At 44.0% G+C, this 23,554-nt stretch overlaps 1 protein-coding gene across 5 annotated transcripts; it reads left to right on the top strand.

The window, feature by feature from the left end:
• The first annotated feature begins 5,708 nt into the window (after positions 1-5,708).
• Positions 5,709-21,825, top strand: TNFAIP3 (TNF alpha induced protein 3). 5 transcript variants are annotated; one of them, XM_003898115.5, is made up of 9 exons: positions 5,709-6,135; positions 9,759-10,068; positions 13,368-13,558; positions 14,223-14,370; positions 14,531-14,701; positions 15,596-15,776; positions 16,949-17,868; positions 18,588-18,769; positions 19,550-21,824. In XM_003898115.5, exons 2-9 carry the CDS (start codon positions 9,774-9,776, stop codon positions 19,832-19,834), a joined length of 2,373 nt encoding a protein of 790 aa, XP_003898164.1. In that variant the 5' UTR covers positions 5,709-6,135; positions 9,759-9,773; the 3' UTR covers positions 19,835-21,824. The 5 variants fall into 5 exon arrangements, with proteins under 5 accessions (XP_003898164.1, XP_031523258.1, XP_031523259.1 ...); XM_017958287.3 differs by lacking the exon at positions 5,709-6,135 and adding an exon at positions 6,144-7,046 and having other exon boundaries at positions 19,550-21,825; XM_031667397.1 differs by lacking the exon at positions 5,709-6,135 and adding an exon at positions 7,969-9,657.
• Positions 21,826-23,554: the final 1,729 nt, after the last annotated feature.

The raw sequence follows: 23,554 nt of genomic DNA, 5'->3' as shown, positions 1-23,554 counted from the left end.
GTTATTCACTGAGTGCCTGTTTTGTACCACGTACATTTCTGGGCACAGGGAGTACAGAGTACAATGATAGGCAAACATCAGTGACAGACTCTCAAAGAGTCTCATTCTAGTAGGGAAAGGTAGATGATAAACAATTAAACCAATAAATAAAGAATTTTCCATTGTGATAAACGCTTCAAAGAAAACAAGACAGAAAGATCAGGAAGTGGGGTAAGTCAGGGAGGTTTCTCTGATTAAATAACATGTAAGCAGAAAGCTGAGTGCTGAGCAGTTGAGAGGGCAGTCCCTGTAGAGAAAACAGTAAGTGCAGGACCCTGAGGCGAGCTGGCCTGAGCTCAGCATAATCAGGGAACATGGAGACTCACCCTGTTGACTCATTTACATGGCTAGCTGAACAAGAAGTTCCATTTAACTTAAATTTGGATTTCTATCTCTTGTACAAAATATCTTTCAAAAGATACATTATGATGCTGGACTAAAGCTACAAGAGAAAAACGCAGAACTAAAGTCCATTGTTTCTAGTAAAGCAATGGCCCGTTTGGTCCCTATATAGAGATAAAGCTGTTTAAATGTGTCATGGAAGAATAGACCCAATCGCACGATGAAAGGCTTAAAGGGAGCCAAATTCCTTTCCAAAGCTGTTATTGAACAGAGCATCTTCAAGGACTATCTCTGTTTCCAGCAGACCTTCAAGAGAAGTTTAAAGGAATATGTAATGTTATGGTCAATTCTAAATTACGAAAAAGGCCAGAAGAGGCAGATTACTGCAAACAGCCTATCTGAGCACTGCAGTACACAATTGTCAAAGATCAAAATCAGCTCAGAGGAATCACAAAACTCCAAGAAGCCTTCAAATCAAACATGAATGGTGACAGTGAAGAAGAAAAAGAAATGTCATCGCATCAACAAACGTAGGCTAAGTGAGTAAAGGAAGAAACGTGTATACATTTCATACAATGAGGTTGTCCCCCTCCCAATCTTGTTATTAAATCCATAGTGTGTCTTATAAACATGGACTCTAAGAATCATAGAAATACCACAGCTCTTTCTCCAGCCTGCTAAAGTGCTTGGAATTTCCACCGTTAAGCTCTAGGAAGTTCTATAAGAACATTTTTTTCAAGAAATATAACACAGTAACACATCGCAATCTGTTTGAAAAACGAGCATGATTTATCTTACCAGCCAGTCCCGGAAAACAGGTCTCCGAAAGAATGGAAGCCTTTAAAATTTCTTTTTTATGGAGATGGCTCACAGCCAAAGGAGCAGGATTATAGAGACCCTAAACTAGATTGAAGGGATTGAGGGACAAATGAAGAGAAAGGGGAATGTCAAGGCAAATTTTCACAATGGCTTGCACTATTCCAAGTAACAAGAACTAATTTATCTCAGAAACACATGGCTTGTTGCTAAAACCAACACTGCATTCTAGCTAGTTCCTAGTAACACTCATTTCTGGGCTTTCTGTCATCCTATTTGGTCATTAATAGCAGCATTCGCAGAAACAGAAATGAAACTAAGAATTGAATATTTATATTTATGATGTAAAATAAAAATTACTTTGCCAAGTGTTTCAGCCAAGTGTTGACAGGAAATAAAACAGAATTCACAGGGATAGTGGATTTTCGGACAAGTTTGAGATGTCAGCATCCCATGCTTTCAGGCAAAGTGGAACAGAAGGAACTGTACTTGTCATTACACCAACTGCCTCCCTCCCAGCGGAGGGTCTTTGTTCCTGGCACTATGACTCATTGGGGTCACTAAGGACATCAGTTGTCCCTCCGCCATGGTGGGTCTTGGGTTTCTCCATTCGGTCCAGATAACACCTGTAAAGGATCTGAGGTCCCTAGATAAGAAGCAACATTCAGTAGAATTTGGCATTCGTAAGATGATGAAATCTATGACATCATTATCCCAGTTCTCACGCTTATAATCCACAGAGAGCTGCTCTTTATTCTCAGAACTAGCCTTTGTAGTGATCTTGAATGTGCAAACATCACTCTTTAGTAATGTTTGAAGCAGAATTTGAAAATCTGAACCATGATTCAAAGCTATCCTGTAATAACTAAGCTGCCATAGTTATCTAAGGGTGCTTCCCAATATGTTTTGTATGATCTGCCTTTCCAATAGAGTATAGTGCAGGGAAAAGGGGTGGAGGCAATTGTATAAAAGACACAAAAGGTCCAATTTTAGTTTGGCCCATGACTGCCATGCCCTGGAATTCTGTACACTCTCAGAAAGAGAGTGTCACTGATTATTAAAAATATATAATTTCTTCTTTTTTATTTATTTTTTTTTTTAGAGACATGGGTCTTACTGTGTTGCCCAGGATAGACTCAAACTCCTGGACTCAAAGGACCCTTTCCTCTCAGCCTCCCGAGTAGCTGGGACTGCAGGTGCATGCTAATTAAGAATCAACAACCAGGGCTCACATGTGTAATCCCAGCACTTTGGGAGGCTGAGGCGGGCAGATCACGAGGTCAGGAGATCGAGACCATCCTGGCTAACACGGTGAAACCACGTCTCTACTAAAAATACAAAAATGGGGCCATGCGGGTGGTGGCGTGATGCCCTGTAACCCCAGCTACGAGGGAGACTCGAGGCAGGAGGCGTGAACCCGGGAGGCGGAGCTTGCAGTGAGCCGAGATCGCTCTACTGCACTTCCAGCCTGGGCGACAGAGCAAGACTCCATCTCAATAAAAAGAATCAACAACCACTAAACTGTTGCTGATTCTTGATTAAGAAAGGCTTATGAACTATGTTTGAGCTCAGCAGGGTCGCCTCTCACTTGTCACAGGTAGTGCTCTCTTTCATCAGGTTCTTCCTGCTCCCCAATTTCCATCTTGGCAAGCACATCTGTTTTACTGCATAGTACAGGGATACAGGCTGCAAGCACAGTCTCACAGAAACCGTTTAATTACAAGAGGTCATGTGTGCTCATTTTACACAGTTCATGACCCATAAACCCCGCATTGGTGTCAAAATGGCACGTAACTTAGGAACTCTCCAAAAATATTTCACATAATCAGAATTCGTTTTTCATCTAATAAGGAGACATATTTTTTCTCCTAAGTGTCTACTAGATTTTAATAATTATTCTCTTCTTTAAAGAGTTCTGTCCATCTTGACAAGGCCTATAGCTCAAATTAAAGTCTCCTTCAAGGCTTTTCGGCATTCTATATCTCTTTGGTTTCAACTTATTCAACAAATCTCCCCAAATTGTATTTCCCCTTTTTTCCATAAGAAGTCATTCCATCTATACTCTCTCTTTCTCTTCTATTCTTTCCTTTTGTTTCGCCAAGAAAATTGTCATTGGTCTTATCAATGCGTTACATAATAGAAGGGGGAAAGCCAAGGGTACAGCCCAACACAGCGCTGATTTAGAAGGTGGAAAGGACAGTAAAGACTGCCTGGTGGTGGGAGTGGCAATTCACAAGCCCAGTAGTAGAATCATGGAAAGTGGAGTTTGAACAAAATCGAGGGCTACAGACCACTCCTGCCTTTGACTGCTATCACCTTGTCACAAATCCTGGCAGGCAAGATGACAAAGCATTTACATCAGGACAGTTGGCAGTGGCAGGTATGGACATGGCCCCTCGGGCTTGCCACTCCTCCTTACTGTACTCCCAGCTCATCACACCAGAGAGCAAGACATGAGCCAGACAGGGGCAGTGGAAGCTGCAGGAGGAATTGAAGCCATGGAGCCAGACAGAGATGAGAGGGAGCAGGCCAACTCTGTTTACAAAGGAGCACCAGCGGGACAGTGGTGTGAGGACTAACATTCCAGGCAGGGTCTTTCAGATACACGATCTTCTGTCAGCTCAAATGAAGCCCAGGAGGTTTCCTGAAGGTGGAACCAAGACCCTTCTACCTCTGAAGCTGCATTCTGTTTTGGGAGGCTGGGAGACAGGGCACCAAAAGAGTCCCTGTCTCACAGGATCTTTCCTGAGAGGAATGGTCTAGTAAGACTGGTCACTAGGGTCTTTGGAGTAACACAGGCTTAATGCCACAAGTGACTCTGCCCCTTTTGGTTGTGGAAACTGCGCAAATGTCTCAAGCTTTTTAAGCTTCATATAAAAAGCATATATAAGCATATAGCAAGTAGTTGATCAATGTCATTTTAGACCCTGTCATTTCTGCTAGCCCTGAATTCCAGCAAGGTCCATTTACAATGGATAGCTGACTATCCATTGTTTGAATGTTGATAGCACATTTGTGAACAAGAAGAGAGGACAAATAACGAGAGGTTTGGAACTGGAAGAAATTCCAGCCATCGGTTTTAAGACCAGAACCAGTCTTCGGAGAGGCCACTAGTGACACCCTGCTCTAAACTTCTATTTTTTTTTTTTTTTTTTTTAGACAGATTCTCGCTGGGTCGCCCAGGCTGGAGTGCAGTGGCACGATCTTGGCTCACTGCAAGCTCTGCCTCCCGGGTTTACGCCATTCTCCTGCCTCAGCCTCCCGAGTAGTTGGGACTACAGGCGCCTGTCAACACGCCCGGCTATTTTTTTTCTATTTTTTAGTAGAGACGTGGTTTCACCGTGTTAGCCAGGATAGTCTCTATCTCCCGACTTCGTGATCTGCTCGCCTCGGCCTCCCAAAGTGTTGGGATTACAGGCGTGAGCCACGGCGCCCGGCCTGCTCTAAACTTCTTTTTGCCAAAACAGTGCCATCCTCCACCCAGCTCGCATCCCCATCTCTGCAGGTACTTACGGGCGAGAGAAGGATACTTAAAAACCTGTGATATATGGCCTGACGAGTATTCTTAAATGTAATTAAAGGGACCACAGTACAGAATATTTCCAACTGGTTCTACTTTAGCCAATCTAGTAAATGATCCAAAGGGTCCCGTGCTTAGAGGGCAGTAAGACAGTAAAAGTACCCTAAGCCTCCTCCCTGCACAGGACCTGCACCCCCATTGCCCAGGGGACTGCACTCATCTCCACATGACTCACTCTCCCTATGCAACGCATGGGGGTGGGGAGGGGAGCGCCAGTATTATCAGCCATCAGCACCCTGGGGTGAACTGATAATCAGGACAACTAAAAACACACCTAATAAAGCCTTGGAGACACATGGCAAGCACGGTGATGGACTAGAAGCGATTTCTAAGCTGAAATGCTGCTTGAATGCAATGTCAGCTGGATGCTTGGTGAGCAGAAATAGAGAAGGGGAAATGGAGCAAGGGTGGCATAGGGGTGAATATTGTTCTGATTCCTAAGTTTACCTAAGATTGGGGCCACGGGGTCGGGTGTTCCCTGGGACCTACGTCTCATGCAGCCTGGGGTCCAGAGCTGGCAGGAACAATGGAGATGGGGACCAAAGGCTGTCACTGCTGCTTTTTCTCAAAATTCCCGCCCGGGTCCTGTCTGGGGCTCCCGCCTACGCGCTCATCACGTGCACAGCCCAAACTTTTCAGAGCCAGCCCGAGGCCTGCGGGCCCGGACGCCAGGGTGGTTTTTAGGGTTTTCTTTTTTTCTTATTTCCCTTCTTCTTCTCCACAGTTGATGATTTTCTGCAGAAAAACAACTGCGAAAAAGAACCTATTTCATTTCCAGTTCCCATCACCGCGATTTCCACATGGATGTGACGTGACCCCAGCTTCCGAAATGCCCAGGTGACTCACGCGGGGACACCCCGGGGCGGGGCGAGGGAGTTTCTCCCTGCTCCCGCGGGGACTGGGCGGGGCGAGGCAGCTGGGCGGGGCAGGGAAAGGGGGTGGGTCGGGGCCCGGAGGCCGGGTCGGGCGGAGGCCGCGAAAGCCCCTCGCCCCCTGCGCCCTCTGGCGGCCGGCGGGACGCAATTCGCAGCCCTACCCAGAGAGTCACGTGACTTTGGAAAGTACCGTGGAAATCCCCGGCCTACGACCCGCATACAACTGAAACGGGGAAAAGCAGACTGCGCAGTCTGCAGTCTTCGTGGCGGGCCAAGCGAGCTTGGAGCCCGCGGGGGCGGAGCGGCGATAGCGGCCGCCAAGAGAGATCACACCCCCGGCCGACCCTGCCAGCGAGCGAGCCCGACCCCGGGCGTCCATGGAGCGTCGCCTCCGCCCGGTCCCGGCCCCGACCTCCGCCTGCTGGGCGCTCCTGCTTTGACCCGGACTTGGGACTTTGCGAAAGGATCGCGGGGCCCGGAGAGGTAACCACTGCGCCTCCCAGTGCCGTCTGCCTCGGGCTCACCGCAGCCAAGGGCTGCGGGTGCATGTTGGGCAGCGACCCCCGGGCTGGCACCGTCTACCTGGCGTTGGTTTTGCAGCGCTCCTGGAGTGGGAGTTTGTTGGACGTTTGTTTCTGTCTGGGTTTTGAAGTGCTGGGAGTTGAGGTCACCGCTCCAGAGGTTGGAGTGACAGCCCTGGATACCTCCAGCCAGCTGTTCCTTTCGGATAATGCACGGAACTTAAGCTGCAGCTGACTGGTGAAGAGGCGCCCCTCGGGCCCTCTGATCGGGTGGTCGTTGATGCTTTGCTCCTTTCGTGTCTTTTTGGGAGCCGAGCGTTGCATGCTCCTGGCCACGTAGACCTTGCAGAAGCGCTGCGGCTTTTTCCCAAATTGTGCAGGGCCAGCCCGACGGGGAGTAGGGTACTGCAGTGGCTGCCAGCCCGGCGGAGGTGGGGGGCTTCAGTCCCAGAGACAGCTTCCCAGACGCTCAGGGCTCCGTGCACAGGGCTGGGGTCCTGGCGCGGGGTCTAGCTTTTCCAGCTGCAGCAGTGTAAGAGAAGTATGCATGTAGACGTGGGTCGCTGGCGCCTGCTCCAGCCCCTACCCCACGGTTAGACTGTCTTTGTCAGCCGGAGTCGTCCCACATCCTGCCACCTGGCCTCTCAGGAAAGCAGTGGCATTAAGTAAGGAAGGAGCTTAACTCTTTTTGAACCCGCTTTGTTTTCAGTTCTCCTCGCCTCAGATCTTCTTGCCTTGGAAAGCCAGTCTGGTCAAGTGTCTCAGGGCAGCATTTTGGCGGAACCATTGTTAATTAAAGGGGCTTCTGGACCCGCAACCTTAATGTACTGGATTATTGAGCAGCCAATGAATGCCTCATTCTCATTGTTTAAGGTGCTGCTTTGATTTTTTTTTTTTTTCAATTCTTAGTACTATTTTTGATAGGCACATCCCCAAATTTGGATGAGGTATTTGTTGATAAATAATTCATCAATTTCCACAACGCAGACAAAAATATCTGCCCAGAGTGGAAAAACAAAACAAGGGGGAGAAGAGTTTGAGCAATGGAGAAGTTCTGTAGAATCCTAGTGACAAAAGTTGAGAAATTACCTTTAAATAAGACAGTGAGGTAACAAATGTTAAGAAAAAAAAAAAAGTTAAGGGTAATATTGCATTGTTTGCCACTTTATAATGTATCTGAAACATTTATTCTTTAATCTTAAGTGTAGAGAGATCCAAGAACTGGAAACTTGGACAGTGGGTTTTGATTTCTAAGGAGGCAGTTTTACAGGCTGTGCAAGGCTAAACCTACCAATGAGATCACACTGGGGTATCCAATATTGACATTTGCATGTCTTGCCTATGGTTTACAGCTTTCACTATTTTAGATCTTTGGTGAAAAATCTTTAGATTCAGAAGAGAAAAAAGGGTCAGACAAGCAAAAAGAGATAACACCTTATTTGTTTAAAATCTTCCTATTGCCCATCTCTTTCCATCTGATTGTGGCAGGCACTGTAGCCACAGATTTGGTGTTGTGGGATTGCAAGGGGCAGGTATTGAAAGACCTGGCTCCTAGGCAAAACTTTGCCCCTGAATGGCTGTGGGATCTGAGCAGTACCTGTAACTCCATTGCCTTAGCTGCAGACTAAGTTGGTAGTGTGATTTCAAGGAAGGGAATAAGGTCATCTTTGACTTTTAGTCCCATCATCAAGCATGGTGATTGGCCTTCAGTAGTGGTCAGGTAGTGCTTGTTGGGTGGATGAGTGGGTGGGTGGGTGGATGGATGGATGGATGGATGGATGATATCGTGAGAGAGACTTTTGCTGTGCCACAAAGGAAAGGTGTATGTGTTATTTTTGTCCTGCTATGGTTTTGCCCAATTCCACCTGTAGAGGACGTCTGACATCAAAAGAGAGCACCATCTGATCCAGAGAATGACTCCCACTATGCCTTTCCCAGCAATCAGATTAAGAATCCTAATCTAAAACTATCACCAGAAAACTCCTCAGGAGAAACCATGGGTCATCTAGTCCAACCTCTCCCCTTTGAGTGGGCCACAAGAATTTAGACCACCTTATTAGTGGTGTTAAGAGAGTGTAGACCCATGCAGGAGTAGCTACCCTAAAATCTAGATTTCTTCTCCTCCCTCTTCCATAGGTTTAACATTTTTATTAACTGGAGAGTTGCCCTGGCAAATAGGATGCTGCAGGAATGGAATTAACAATCACTGCGAAATTTCCTAGGGAATGTCTTTGTGCTCTGAAAACTTCTTCATCTTCTTGGAAATTAGGAATTGTGACCAGACACCCTACTAAGGGCTAGTGAATCAGAGCTGGCTTTTTACACTGTTCCATACTGGAGAGATCCCACATCATGTTAATTTGCATCATCCTGCACTGTTGGCATGGGTTGTAGATGCTGGTCTTTGCCGCCTTTCCTCCTTCATTTGCCAGAGTGGCTTCCTGGTGGAAACTTCTTTCCTTGTCTGCTTCTAGACTTTCATTCCTTCTACTAGTTGATTATGCTTAAAGATTTCAGGGTGAAAAGCCAGGCAGACATGCCCCTGTGTTGGTATCTGGAGGGTGATGATAAAATTTCATTGGCAGTTGAGTTAAAATGATTGAGCTCCAATATCTGTTCTTAGAAGTATAGAATTTATTGTTCTATTATTATTTTGTGGTTTTTCATTTTTTGTTTTTGTAGAGATCTAGGTCTCACTATGTTGCCCAGCCTAATCTCAAATTCATGAGCTCAAGTGATCCTCCCACCTAGACCTCCCAAAGTGCCAGGATTAAAGGCGTGAGCCACCATGCCTAGCCTATTGTTAGTCTGTTTCTTATTCTGATATGAAGTCCGATTGGGAGGTTCTGAAGGAATGCTGACTGCTCTTAAAATTACAAAGTATCTTGGTGGAAATGGGCTTTTTTATTGATTAGAAAACATTCGGTTTTAACTCTTTATAAACATTAGAATAAACTTTATGAATACACACTTTATAAATACTTCTCTTTGGGGATACAGAGGAAACACCAGCCAGCAGCCTAAGTGATAGCATAAAATTGCAAGATTTTTCATAAAGTATTTTACTGTCCTTCCAGCATAGGGAGGGAGTGACAACTCAAGATTTGGCCCAAGAGTAGGATTGCCTGGTGGTGGTCTGAGGGGAGGAGCTACAGACTTGTCAGGGCTATGTTGAGCCCTTAACTGGCATCCGGTACTCCCCAAATCCAGCGCTGTTCAGCGTGGCCTCAGAATGAAACGGGAGCTTAAGTTGGTTTTGAGGAGCAGTACCTGTTGCTGACAGACAGGGTTGGCTCCCTGACAAAAGTTACTGAAAACACGGGTTATTCCCCTCCTCCTCAGTACCCACTCTCTGCCTTCCTTCTCCTGTTTAGGCTAATCTTTTAAAGTGATGTAACTTAAAACAGTCCAGTGTGAGTTAATCTCTGGGGCCAGCTAGTATCCCGGGAGTAGAGGTGCTAAGATCTTTTGCCTACAGATCAGGGTAATGACAAGATCAAACACTGGGGTTTCCTGCAGGCAGCTATATAGGAGTCGTATTAAAGTTAGGCTAATGGAATGGCTTTTTTTTCCTTTCCTTTTCAGGTGTTGGAGAGCACAATGGCTGAACAAGTCCTTCCTCAGGCTTTGTATTTGAGCAATATGCGGAAAGCTGTGAAGATACGGGAGAGAACTCCAGAAGATATTTTTAAACCTACTAATGGGATCATTCATCATTTTAAAACCATGCACCGATACACACTGGAAATGTTCAGAACTTGCCAGTTTTGTCCTCAGTTTCGGGAGATCATCCACAAAGCCCTCATCGACAAAAACATCCAGGCTTCCCTGGAAAGCCAGAAGAAACTCAACTGGTGTCGAGAAGTCAGGAAGCTTGTGGCGCTGAAAACGAACGGTAAGACTTGATCTGTTGTGCTTCTTTTGCCTGGGTGATAGCTTCCGCCTGCTGGGTCCCCATTCAAGCTTTAATAGCACAAGTCCAAGCTCAAATCAGTCTTGAGATTTAGTATTGAGACCTTAGTATAGAATCTCTATTCGGGGCATGTGATAATAGCAGACTTGTTTTGTGAATCTATTTATTAAGGATATTTTCTGATTGCGTATATTGCAGAGCACATTGAGGCTTGGAGAATGCATTTGTAAACACCATACCCCGATTAGGCAATTTGTTTCTCATTCTTGCAAATGTTTAATCATCTGTAAAATACCCTTCACTGGCCCGTAATGGAAATGTTAAAAGCCTTTAAGTTCAAAAGGAAAGCATGGTGTGAAAACTGGTAGTACATTTGTTTCCCACTGTCATTAGAAAATGCTTGTGATGTTCTTACACTTCTTGAATTGGTAGCATTTTATGGGTTAACCAGTGAATGGCTGTTGAAGACATGAAGAACTTCGTTTGTCTCCTCCTCCTCTCTGACCTAGGTTCTATTGCCTATGCCCTACAAGGTGAAATAGATAGCTGAAATTTTTAGCATGAATTTTAGACTTTACCTTCAATATTTTTAGGGGTTCTTAGTCACTGAATTCCTTCCTGTCTGTGCTGTTCTGCCAATGGCCTTTACCACTAGTAGCTATTTCCTATTCCAAGCTTTACTGTTTTGTTTTTTAATCATTTCCCTTGGGTAAGAATATGTGCATTAACAGGAATGTCAGAGCATACTGTTCCATGCAGGCACAAAATTCTACTCTATGGATGTGGATAATTATGACAATAAGCAAGTAGACTGTACAAGATCAATTAAATGCTCATAGTCTACATAAGAGCAGGAATCTCAGGTCCTTATATCTGTGACAGTCCGAAACCATCCTAATAGAAATAATATGTCCAAGGGAAGAAAATCCTTGTTGACAATGATTACGATAAGAACACTAACTTAATTAACTTCATTGGTACATTAACTTTGGCTTTTTTTGACTTGGGTAACTTAGAGTGATTAGTGGACATGGGTTTTTAAATTTTGATTCTGGGGACTCTTGTACATTACCCCAACATCTTGCCTAGACTTATGAAACACTGATTCTTAGAAACATACATAGAAAGAAAACTAGGGATAGCTACTGTCTGCATTGTTCTTGGCATTAAATTAAGTGATACATAGAGGTAGGTAATTATGTGAAGTCATCATCACGGGGTTTATGTGCCTGACAATTTGTGGTTTTAATCCTCTCCCATTTGTTACCAAAAAGAGATGGAGTCAACTCTGGGGGAGTTAGAAACAAAGATTCTGCTGAATTAAAAATGTGGTAGAAAGGGGAAAACTTTATTAAGAGAATTAACTGACTTTTTGTTTTATTTCCTTAAGAAAGGAAATGCTCTATTTCCACTAGAAAAAAAAAAAAGGAATATAAATAGGAAACACTTATTTTGCAAACATGTCATTTAAATCAACAAGGAGCCACACTAGAAATAAAACTACAAAAGCAGGTGTATTTGTGTAACATTTTCTGGGAAATCATTTTTGGACTCAGAATCCTTTTGTTTCTTCACTTTCAAGAAAACTCCTTAAGATTCTAAAAAACGAAGAAAAGATATTTAGGGAGGGGAGGAAAACAAGTGACTTTTTAAATTTGATTTTGATTAGCACCTTTTAAAAAAAATTAATCATTCCCTTGATAGGAGGGTTCTTCAAAGGCAATATCTGTTTGGGGAGGGGGTGATTCACAAGTTTGCATTTGAGGATATGAGACTGTGGTGAATGAGGAAGGGAGTAGGTGGCATAAAATTGAAACTTCATGTGAAAAATTCCAGCGTCTATTGGCTGCAGCGATTTCACTTGTATAATGAGTAGCCCTATTCCAGCTCACCCTGACCACACCCACTTGGAAAGTCCAGGGTGCACTTCGCAGTTTAAATGTCTACACACCAGAACAAAAAGTACAATAGCTGTTGCTCAATTGCTAGTCAAATAACTTAGCACTGGGGAATTCCAGATGTTACTTAGGGAATTTTATACTGGTGCATCTCAATAAAGAACTGAAAGTAAGCACAAGAAGAAAAAAAGCCTTATCTTTGCTCTAGATTTTGCAAAGGGGAAATTTCAACAGAATGCAATCATTGCTACACGTCTGCCAAGACACAAGGCTTGGGTGATCTTTTTTGTTCATTTGTTTGAATACTTAGCTAGTTTTTCTAAATGTATAAATTGAAGGAATACTGGCTGTGGATATATATTTGAGGTTTTTTGGTTTCTTTACAGTTTGACTATAATTACAATTTGATAAAATTTCAAATAACTTTATTGCCCTACTTATAGAGTAATATAAGAAACAGTTTAACTTTTCTTTATAAAAATTATTTTGCACTTGCCAAAGGAGATTAAGGAGTTAACGTTTTTTGTTTTAAACATTCCCCCCAAAGATTTATTGTTTGGGGGTTGAAAAAAAATGCAGCCCATTGAATTGTGAGTTTTAAACTGGAAATGTCACAAATTAATGGCATACAATTAAACTTGTTTTTTGTTTTTTTCTCAAAATGTCAGCCTTAAACACTGAATTATTTTCAAATTTAGACACCCAGGTGCTTTTTAACTTTTGTACTTTACAGTTACTAACAAGCAGCTTTGCATAAGGCATTTTTGAGAGCTGGACTAGCAGGCCATAGGTAATTCAGTGTTGTCAACGCCACTTTACACACCAGGAGAGGAAACTCCCAGGGCCCAAAGGCTAAAGTGGAATGGTCAAGTCATTTGCCATTGAGTCACAGCCAGACCATCCCTGTCTAGCAAGCCATGCCTGCTTCCTGGTTTGTGCGTGCAGCCTTGTGTGCGCTTCCTTAGAATTAGAGAGCAGCCATGCCAGTGCCTTCACCGGCAGATCAGGGGATGGTAGGAAGGAATGGGGCTTTAGAGACCGTCACTCACTGCCCTCATTTCACAAACAGGAAAAATGCCCAGAGAGCTCAAGGAATTTCCCCCAGGTCACCTGAACTAGGTAGGAGCAGAGTTAAGCTAGAACCAAGGTCCCCTGGCTCCTTTGCAGTTGGTGTCATTCATTAAAAAGAAGAATAAAAAGAACTGTTTTTTCCTTAAAGCTGTCATCATCTTATGAAATATCAGTTTGCCCTTGACTAGGAAATTAAACCAAATTAAACCATTCAGTCCACTAGAATAGCAGTAGGGCTGGTTTATTCTGAAACCTTTGCTGGGCCTTCCATGCAGATAACTTGACTCCTTCTCTTTTCCTTTCTGTCCTCAGGTGATGGCAATTGCCTCATGCATGCCACTTCTCAGTACATGTGGGGCGTTCAGGACACAGACCTGGTACTGAGGAAGGCGCTGTTCAGCACGCTCAAGGAAACAGACACACGCAACTTTAAATTCCGCTGGCAACTGGAGTCTCTCAAATCTCAGGAATTTGTTGAAACGGGGCTTTGCTATGATACTCGGGTATGTTTTTCCTCCTAATTGTCTACTGACAGAGCTCTATGGTGGGCATAGGGTACCCCTGGACGAGTCCCTGCCCTCTGGTAGCATCTGATGGACTAGGTCATATGAATTTGTCTAAGCGAAGCATACTCAATGGAAAACACCAGAAACCTCCAGTGGGGCTCACCCAAGGCTTTTGCCCTGTTTTTGGTTAGCAGATTCCCAGCTGTGCATCTGTTCCCTGTAGCAGCAAGTCTTTTGATCATGGCCTTTTACACTGGTGTTTTGTTGTTTTTCGGTTTGATTGCCCTTAGCTTTGCTGAGCCAGCCAATAAGATTAAGACACGTGCCTCACCATCCTCAGTCACAAGTTTGGAATTTTTGTGAACATTTGGATAAGGGGCTGCAATGTGATACCTCATCAGGGATTTTTTTTTTTAAAGCAGGTGCTGTCCCGTCCTCCCCAACTTTTGAGTTTGCCTTGTAGTGGAAAAAAGTAAAGGAAGAAAATGGAAATGGGGAAAAAAAGGGTGGTCATTTGAATGATGGTTTCATGAAAGGGGAAAAATAAGCTGAGTTATATAAATGAATAATTGTAGAGTGATGTCAGAATGACTTTTTAGTACAGGGAGTACAGGGTACATTCAAGCTTTTTTTTTCCTTTCTTTCACCCCCCTCCCCTTAGAACTGGAATGATGAATGGGACAACCTTATCAAAATGGCTTCCACAGACACACCCATGGCCCGAAGTGGACTTCAGTACAACTCACTGGAAGAAATACACATATTTGTCCTTTGCAACATCCTCAGAAGGCCAATCATTGTCATTTCAGGTGAGATGCCTATAGATCACATATCTGTACTTAAATGCTTTCAGCTTTATGGCTTGGCTCGTCGAGAAAACCACACTGCCAAAGTTCAGGTAACAGAGTGAAATGGAATTTGATGAAAGTCACCTAAGGGCCTCATTTTTCTTTCTCTTTCTTTGAACAGACAAAATGCTAAGAAGTTTGGAATCAGGTTCCAATTTCGCCCCTTTGAAAGTGGGTGGAATTTACTTGCCTCTCCATTGGCCTGCCCAGGAATGCTACAGATACCCCATTGTTCTCGGCTATGACAGCCATCATTTTGTACCCTTGGTGACCCTGAAGGACAGTGGGCCTGGTGAGAAAACTGCATTAATTCAGATTTGTAACTAGACACTGAAACATCAAGGGTTTTTTTGCTTCTTATTGAAACAATCTTATTTAAGTATATTATTTTTATTTAAATACATTGTTCTGTGACTTGCTTGGTTAGTAAGAGTAATGCAATAGCAGTAACTCATAATACCCTCATATCTTTTTGAATATGACTTGGAAAGTACTTTCATACATGATAAATTAAGGCACACAGTGCCTATTATGGAGCAAGTAAATGCCTGTCAGGTTAGCTTTTTTATTTCTTTTTGAAACAGGGTATCCCTCTGTTGTCCAAGCTGGAGTACAGTGGCACAATCATGGCTCACTGCAGCCTCAACCCCTTGGGGACAGGCAGTCTCCCGCTTTGGCCTCTCAAAGTTACAGGCATGAGCCACTGTGCCTGGCCTATTAGCTGTTATTTTAATAGCTTCATGTGGAATAAGCACTGTGCTTTGGATATACTATTTTATGGCATTTTTATCCTCTTAGCATTCTTGTGAGATGTAGGCCTTGGTAGCCTTATTTTACAGATTAGACAGTTAAAGCTTAGAGAGGTCAACTGACCTGCCTAATGTCACACAACTTGACAAAAGCCAGGATTCAAACTCAGGTCAGTCTGATTCTAAAGCCTGGGACTTCAACCAATAAGATCCACCCCCTCCAGGCTGGTTAATATTCTGTGAGTTTCCTGAAAACAGTGCATTTTTATATGAGATTGTAGCGTATTTTGTTTTCCCTTTTGGGTTTAACTGTGGCTGAGAATAGTTTTCTATTCTGTAAATTATATATTTTACACACTTTCAAAATGAGATCTACTTACCTATGGCCTTGTTTAGTAGAATACGGTTTTACTTATGTGTTATTTTTTTTCCCTCAGAAATCCGAGCTGTTCCACTTGTTAACAGAGACCGAGGAAGATTTGAAGACTTGAAAGTTCACTTTTTGACAGATCCTGAAAATGAGATGAAGGAGAAGCTCTTAAAAGAGTACTTAATGGTGATAGAAATCCCTGTCCAAGGCTGGGACCATGGCACAACTCATCTCATCAATGCCGCAAAGTAAGCAGTTTATGTTCAGCTCTCTCCTGTGTCATCTGTAACTGTCTTTAACCTCAGCCACCTGAGTTGCTGCCACCCTGAAGCTCAACAGTAGAGTGATTTGTGGCCAGTTTCTGCCAGTGGGAAACAAATTCAGAGCCTTGTGCATGGTTAGAGAGGATTCTGTAAGGCCGTACTAACTTGGGTTTCAAATCGAAATAAGTCATTTATCCATATCTGGATCCCAAAAGCCAGAACTGCAGAATTATGGGTTTTCAAAGTGCATTTACATCAAGGATAGTTGTTGTTTTTTGTTTTTGTATTTTAATTACTCTGGTACGTATTAAAAAGACTAGCAAGTGAAAACACTTGGAAACGAAAAACTTTCTCTCTTGGCTTCTTGGTAAGAACAGGCACATCAGACATAGCTGGGGCTGTAGAATTGTTCCTGTTGCAGCTCATGATTCTGCCACATGGAATGGGAGGAAAGCCCCAGAATGCCCATTTTGCAGGTATCTGGTCTTTAAACGTTGGCTTTATGTTAAAGAGATGCCTGTTTCTGAGCACTTGAGATGCACAAGAGATGACAAGGAGGCCGTAAGAGAATCTGTCGCTCAACGTGGACATTAGCAAATTACAGAGTCAACAGTAAATAGACAAGTGCCTTTGAGTGTGTCTGCATCTTAGTTACTCATGGCTGCTAATGCTGGTGGAGACCAGACACAAGTTTAAAGTTAGTAATAGCAAAATACCCAACCTGAGGTTCCAAAGTAGTTTGTGCTATAAAGTAGACTAGTCCCAAACGAATGGCCTGAGTGATGTTTTACTCAAAACTTGATCTCTGAGAAATTAAAGAGTCAGCTGATTTTTTTTTTTTTTTTAGGCCTTGTTTTAAAACTATCTATAATTTTTGGATGGACCAAGATTGATTAAATGAAACTGTGATTTTAAAAATAAGGAAGTCTTAGCAAACTAACTGACATCATTCTTGACTCTAGAACGTGTTGGGAAATGTGTCAGATCATGTTACGTGAAAAGTGTGAGCTCTTCATCACAGGCCTGCATTTCAGTTAATGGTTCTGCAATTCTTGCCATAATCCATATTCTAAAACTTTGTTCTGTAGGCTAATGATGTAAAATCTTGTGTGTGATTTTGTGTAGTCTCATACATATTTTTTCTTTTTGGTCTTCAGGTTGGATGAAGCTAACTTACCAAAAGAAATCAATCTGGTAGATGATTACTTTGAGCTTGTTCAGCATGAGTACAAGAAATGGCAGGAAAACAGCGAGCAGGGGAGGAGAGAGATGCATGCCCAGAATCCCATGGAATCTTCCCTGCCCCAGCTTTCTCTCATGGATGTAAAATGTGAAACGCCCAACTGCCCCTTCTTCATGTCTGTGAACACCCAGCCTTTATGCCATGAGTGCTCAGAGAGGCGGCAAAAGAATCAAAACAAACTCCCAAAGCTGAACTCCAAGCCGGGCCCCGAGGGGCTCCCTGGCATGGCGCTCGGGGCCTCTCGGGGAGAAGCCTATGAGCCCTTGGCGTGGAACCCCGAGGAGCCCACTGGGGGGCCTCATTCTGCTCCACCGACAGCACCCAGCCCTTTTCTGTTCAGTGAGACCACTGCCATGAAGTGCAGAAGCCCCGGCTGCCCCTTCACACTGAATGTGCAGCACAACGGATTTTGTGAACGTTGCCACAACGCCCGGCAACTTCACGCCAGCCACGCCGCAGACCACACAAGGCACTTGGATCCCGGGAAGTGCCAAGCCTGCCTCCAGGATGTCACCAGGACATTTAATGGGATCTGCAGTACTTGCTTCAAAAGGACTACAGCAGAGGCCTCCTCCAGCCTCAGCACCAGCCTCCCTCCCTCCTGTCACCAGCGTTCCAAGTCAGATCCCTCACAGCTCGTCCGGAGTCCCTCCCCGCATTCTTGCCACAGAGCTGGAAATGACGCCCCCGCTGGCTGCCTGTCTCAAGCTGCACGGACTCCGGGGGACAGGACGGGGACCAGCAAGTGCAGAAAAGCTGGCTGCATGTATTTTGGGACTCCAGAAAACAAGGGCTTTTGCACACTGTGTTTCATCGAGTACAGAGAAAACAAACGTGAGTGAAATGGTTGACTTCCTAACATAGCAGCTACTGTCCAGAAGAGGTTTTGTTCCTGATCTTTAAGGAAAAAATCCCGTGTGGGCAGTCAGGCAGAGTGGTCAGGACCTACCGTGCTTTTCTACTGGCTTGTGCATGGGACAGCCACGGTGGCCCTGCCAGCTGCCCATGGAGGCAAAAGGCACTGTGTGGTTGTAGCAGCTCCTCATATCACATTCCAAAAACCAGAGTGCCCTGTAGACAGAGCTCATGGGATTTGCTTTTACTAGACCATTCAGGTCTGGCGTATCTAAGACAGTCTTAAACTAGACTTCTTTTGCAACTTAGATATAATAGAACAATCTTAAAATCTGAAGAGTAGTAACTGGAGAGAAGGAAGTCTCTCTTGACACTGTAAGGAAACAGATGTGGTTTTGGAAATCTCTCATTTGAAAGAAGGGTGACCAGGTAATGCCTGCTCTTTGCCCTGTTCCTGTGACCAATCAGTGCTTCAAGTTCAAAATGAGAGATTGGTAAAGCCAAAGATGTTTCCATAATAGTGTTGTTATTATTTCTTTTGCTGAATTTATATACTTAAATATGTACATATATATATTTCTATATATTTAAGGCTGGCCTAATCTGTATTTGGAACCCATTTATTTCTCTAATGTCAGCATCTCTGTATCTGTGGGGTGACCCCTATGTGGTACTAACTAGCATCCACTCTCGTGTAGATTTGGTCGCTGCCTCAGGGAAAGCCAGTCCCACAGCCTCCAGGTTCCAGAACACCATTCCGTGCCTGGGGAGGGAGTGCGGCACCCTTGGAAGCACCATGTTTGAAGGATACTGCCAGAAGTGTTTCATTGAAGCTCAGAATCAGAGATTTCATGAGGCCAAAAGGACAGAAGAGCAACTGGTGAGACATTTTGAGGAGTTTTCCCTCCCTCCCGTGTGTCCGGTGCTTTTTGCTGGAGCGTTGGCTTCCGACAGTGACAAGCAGGCTTTCGTCTCTGCCAGGTTCTGTCCCCTCATGATAAAGGATTAGTTCAGAACCTGAAGGGGAATGTCCATGTCACTGTGGCTCCCCAGGTCCGAAATGCTGCCACCGATTTTCATGCTCCAAGAATACTTTCGAATTTATTTTAACATCAAAGAAACACAGCCATTGCATAAAACTTCTTCCAGCCCCCAGAAAGCCAGACAGTGATCAGAGGCTTCTTTGATTTGTAAGAGAAGCACAGACATCTAAAAAGCAGCTCTTCTTAAATAATCGTTTATCACAAGGAGCCAACAGACAGAGCTTCCCAGGGGCCTGCGCTTAATGGTACATCAGAAAAGCCAGCTTTGACAGATACAGGTGTGTCGCCTGTTGTTCACATAATGGTAGAGAAGCTATCTAAGAACAGTGGTTATTGGTCCCAACAGAAGAGAGCCAGGGAAAGTTTGCAGGCCAACTTAGGCTTGACGGTTTTCCTCAGCCTCCCTGGGGGTCAAGTCAGCTTTCCTTGAGATTGGAAGGAAACATCCTTCAAGAGCTCTGGCTCACAGACTGCGGTGCTCTCCTGTTCCCTTGCTCAGGCAGGTAAAGCTCTTTGTAGACTCCACACTATCCAATGAGATTTCACTGTGCTGTCCCTAAGAAATGTGAGCCACAGTTTCCTGACTTTTTAATGATCTGTCTGTTCTTTCCACTCAGAGATCGAGCCAGCGCAGAGATGTGCCTCGAACCACACAGAGCACCTCAAGGCCCAAGTGCGCCCGGGCCTCCTGCAAGAACATCCTGGCCTGCCGCAGCGAGGAACTCTGCATGGAGTGCCAGCATCCCAACCCGAGGATGGGCCCCGGGGCCCACCGGGGTGAGCCTGCCCCCGAAGACCCCCCCAAGCAGCGCTGCCGGGCCCCCGCCTGTGATCACTTTGGCAATGCCAAGTGCAACGGCTACTGCAACGAGTGCTTTCAGTTCAAGCAGATGTATGGCTAACCGGAAACAGGCGGGTCACCTCCTGCAAGAAGTGGGGCCTCGAGCTGTCAGTCATCATGGTGCTATCCTCTGAACCCTCAGCTGCCACTGCAACAGCGGGCTCAAGGGTGTCCGAGCAGGAGAGGAAAGATAAGCTCTTTGTGGTGCCCACGATGCTCAGGTTTGGTAACCAGGGAGTGCTCCCAGGTGGCCTTAGAAAGCAAAGCTTGTAACTGGCAAGGGATGATGTCAGATTCAGCCCAAGGTTCCTCCTCTCCTACCAGGCAAGAGGCCAGGAACTTCTTTGGACTTGGAAGGTGTGCGGGGACTGGCCGAGGCGCCTGCACCCTGCCCATCAGGACTGCTTCATCATCTTGGCTGAGAAGGGAAAAGACACGCAGTCGGGTGGGTTGGAGAAGCCAGAGCCATTCCACCTCCCCTCCCCTAGCATCTCTCAGAGATGTGAAGCCAGATCCTCATGGCAGTGAGGCCCTCTGCAAGAAGCTCAAGGAAGCTCAGGGAAAATGGATGTATTCAGAGAGTGTTTGTAGTTCATGGTTTTTCCCTACCTGCCCGGGTGCTTTCCTGAGGACCCGGCAGAAATGCAGAACCATCATGGACTGTGATTCTGAGGCTGCTGAGACTGAACATGTTCACGTTGACAGAAAAACAAGCTGCTCTTTACAATATGCACCTTTTAAAAGAATATTTTAGCGGGAAGACGTGTAACTCTTTGGGTTATTACTGTCTTTACTTCTAAAGAAGTAAGCTTGAACTGAGGAGTAAAAGTGTGTACATGTATAGTATACCCTTACATTATGTATGAGGGATTTTTTTTTTTTAAATTATATTGAAATGCTGCCCTAGAAGTATAATAGGAAGGCTAAATAATAATAACCTGTTTTCTGGTTGTTGTTGGGGCATGAGCTTGTATATACACTGCTTGCATAAACTCAACCAGCTGCCTTTTTAAAGGGAGCTCTAGTCCTGTTTGTGTAATTCACTTTATTTATTTTATTACAAACTTCGAGATTATTTAAGTGAAGATATTTCTTCAGCTCTGGGGGAAACGCTGCAGTGTCCTCTTGAGAGAACATATTTGCTTTGAGTCAGGTTGTGGGCAAGTTCCTGACCACAGCGGGTAAATTGGCCTCTTTGGTACACTTTGCTTGCCTCCCCGGGAAAGAAGGAATTGCATCCAAGGTATATATATTCATCAAAGTTTCGTGCTTCTCCTTGTGAAACTCCAGCTATGTAGTAAAAAACCATCCTCTGTATTCTGTTAATGCCTCTGAGTGTCCTACCTCCTTGGAGATGAGATAGGGAAGGAGCAGGGATGAGATTGGGGATGGTCACAGGGAAAGATATGGTCTTTTGTGATGGTTTTATTTTCTGTGTTAACACTGTGTCCTGGGGGGCTGGGAAGTCCCTTGCATCCCATGGTACCCTGGTATTGGGACAGCAAAAGCCAGTAACCATGAGTATGAGGAAATCTCTTTCTGTTGCTAGCTTACAGTTTCTCTGTGTGCTTTGTGGTTGCTGTCATATTTGCTCTAGAAGAAAAAAAAAAAAAAAAGGAGGGGAAATGTATTTTCCCCTGAGATAAAGGCTGTCATTTTGGGGGTCTGTGCTTATGACCTGAAAATATATGTGATCTATAACTCTACACAGCCTTTACTCATATTATTAGACATGCTTTCCCCTTAGAGCTGCCTAAGTTTTTTCCCAGACAAATCTTTATAATTTCTTTCCAAAGATATCAAATAAACTTCAGTGTTTTCATCTTATTCTCCTAAAGTTGATACCTTAATATTTTGTGTTGATCATTATCTCCATTCTTAATGTGAAAAAATTGAATTATTTATACTTATTATAAAAAGTATTTGAAATTTGCACATTTAATTGTCCCTAATAGAAAGCCACCTATTCTTTGTTGGATTTCTTCAAGTATTTCTAAATAAATGTAACTTTTCACAAGAGTCAACATTAAAAAATAAATTATTTAAGAACAGATTGTGATGTTTTCAATTGATGAATGCTGAAAGAAGAAGAAAGGCTCGGATATTAAGACTGTGCTTCCTAAGCAGCTTTATTTTGAGGCGCACCTGAGCAATGCACACATCTCTCATCCATGGTAGCAAGGCAGCTTTTCATAAATAATAACTGTATGAGGTCCAGGCCCGGTCCTCAAGCACAAGGCCCCGCTTGACAATGAGGACACTTTTCCTCTGATGGGAAGAGGAAAGGGATGCTAGGACCCTGTGGCCCTTCTAAGTTTCCTGTCCTAAACTTTCATAAAGTGAAGAAAGAGAAAACAACAGGGAGGAGGAGGGAAGACAGGAAAGAGAGAAGAAGGCAGGGAGGAAGGAAGACTGATGTAAGATCTCCTGGGTCAGACAAAGCAGAGGAGGCAGCATGGCTGTGCTGGCTGCCACAACTAGGAAATTAAAAAATAACACATTCCTCCATGCGCAAGCCTTCATCCCCACCTCCCATCCAGTACAAATGGACTCACAGACGACTGATTCCGCAGGACTGTGCAGCTCCCAGAATCTATTTTTTTAAGCTCCTCAGGTGATTCGGATGATCAGTCAGATTTTAGAATCACACTTTAAAAATATATTTATAATCATTTTTTTAAATTTTAACTTTTAAAGTAGAAAACTTTAATTAAAAAGTAACAAGTACTATAAAGAGCCACTCTAGATGTGTGGTATTATTTCTGAGGACTCGGTTCTGTTCCATTGGTCTATATCTCTGTTTTGGTACCAATACCATGCTGTTTTGGTTACTGTAGCCTTGTAGTATAGTTTGAAGTCAGGTAGTGTGATGCCTCCAGCTTTGTTCTTTTGACTTAGGATTGTCTTGGAGATGCGGGCTCTTTTTTGGTTCCATATGAACTTTAAAGCGGTTTTTTCCAATTCTGTGAAGAAACTCATTGGTAGCTTGCTGGGGATGGCATTGAATCTATAAATTACCTTGGGCAGTATGGCCATTTTCACGATATTGATTCTTCCTATCCATGAGCATGGTATGTTCTTCCATTTGTTTGTGTCCTCTTTTATTTCACTGAGCAGTGGTTTGTAGTTCTCCTTGAAGAGGTCCTTTACATCCCTTGTAAGTTGGATTCGTAGGTATTTTATTCTCTTTGAAGCAATTGTGAATGGAAGTTCATTCATGATTTGGCTCTCTGTTTGTCTGTTACTGGTGTATAAGAATGCTTGTGGTTTTTCCACATTAATTTTGTATCCTGAGACTTTGCTGAAGTTGCTTATCAGCTTAAGGAGATTTTGGGCTGAGACAACGGGGTTTTCTAAATATACAATCATGTCATCTGCAAAGAGGAAGGATTATAAATCATGCTGCTATAAAGACACATGCACACGTATGTTTATTGCGGCACTATTCACAATAGCAAAGACTTGGAATCAACCCAAATGTCCATCAGTGACAGACTGGATTAAGAAAATGTGGCACATATACACCATGGAATACTATGCAGCCATAAAAAAGGATGAGTTTGTGTCCTTTGTAGGGACATGGATGCAGCTGGAAACCATCATTCTTAGCAAACTATCACAAGAACAGAAAACCAAACACCACATGTTCTCACTCATAGGTGGGAACTGAACAATGAGATCACTTGGACTCGGGAAGGGGAACATCACACACCAGGGCCTATCATGGGGTGGGGGGGGAGGGATTGCATTGGGAGTCATACCCGACGTAAATGACTAGTTG

The sequence above is a fragment of the Papio anubis genome, chromosome 6 (genome assembly GCF_008728515.1).
Source record: "Papio anubis isolate 15944 chromosome 6, Panubis1.0, whole genome shotgun sequence".
Classification (NCBI taxonomy): Eukaryota; Metazoa; Chordata; class Mammalia; order Primates; family Cercopithecidae; genus Papio; species Papio anubis.
The sequence above is the reverse complement of the archived record's forward strand: the minus strand, read 5'-3'. Positions and strand labels throughout refer to the sequence as shown.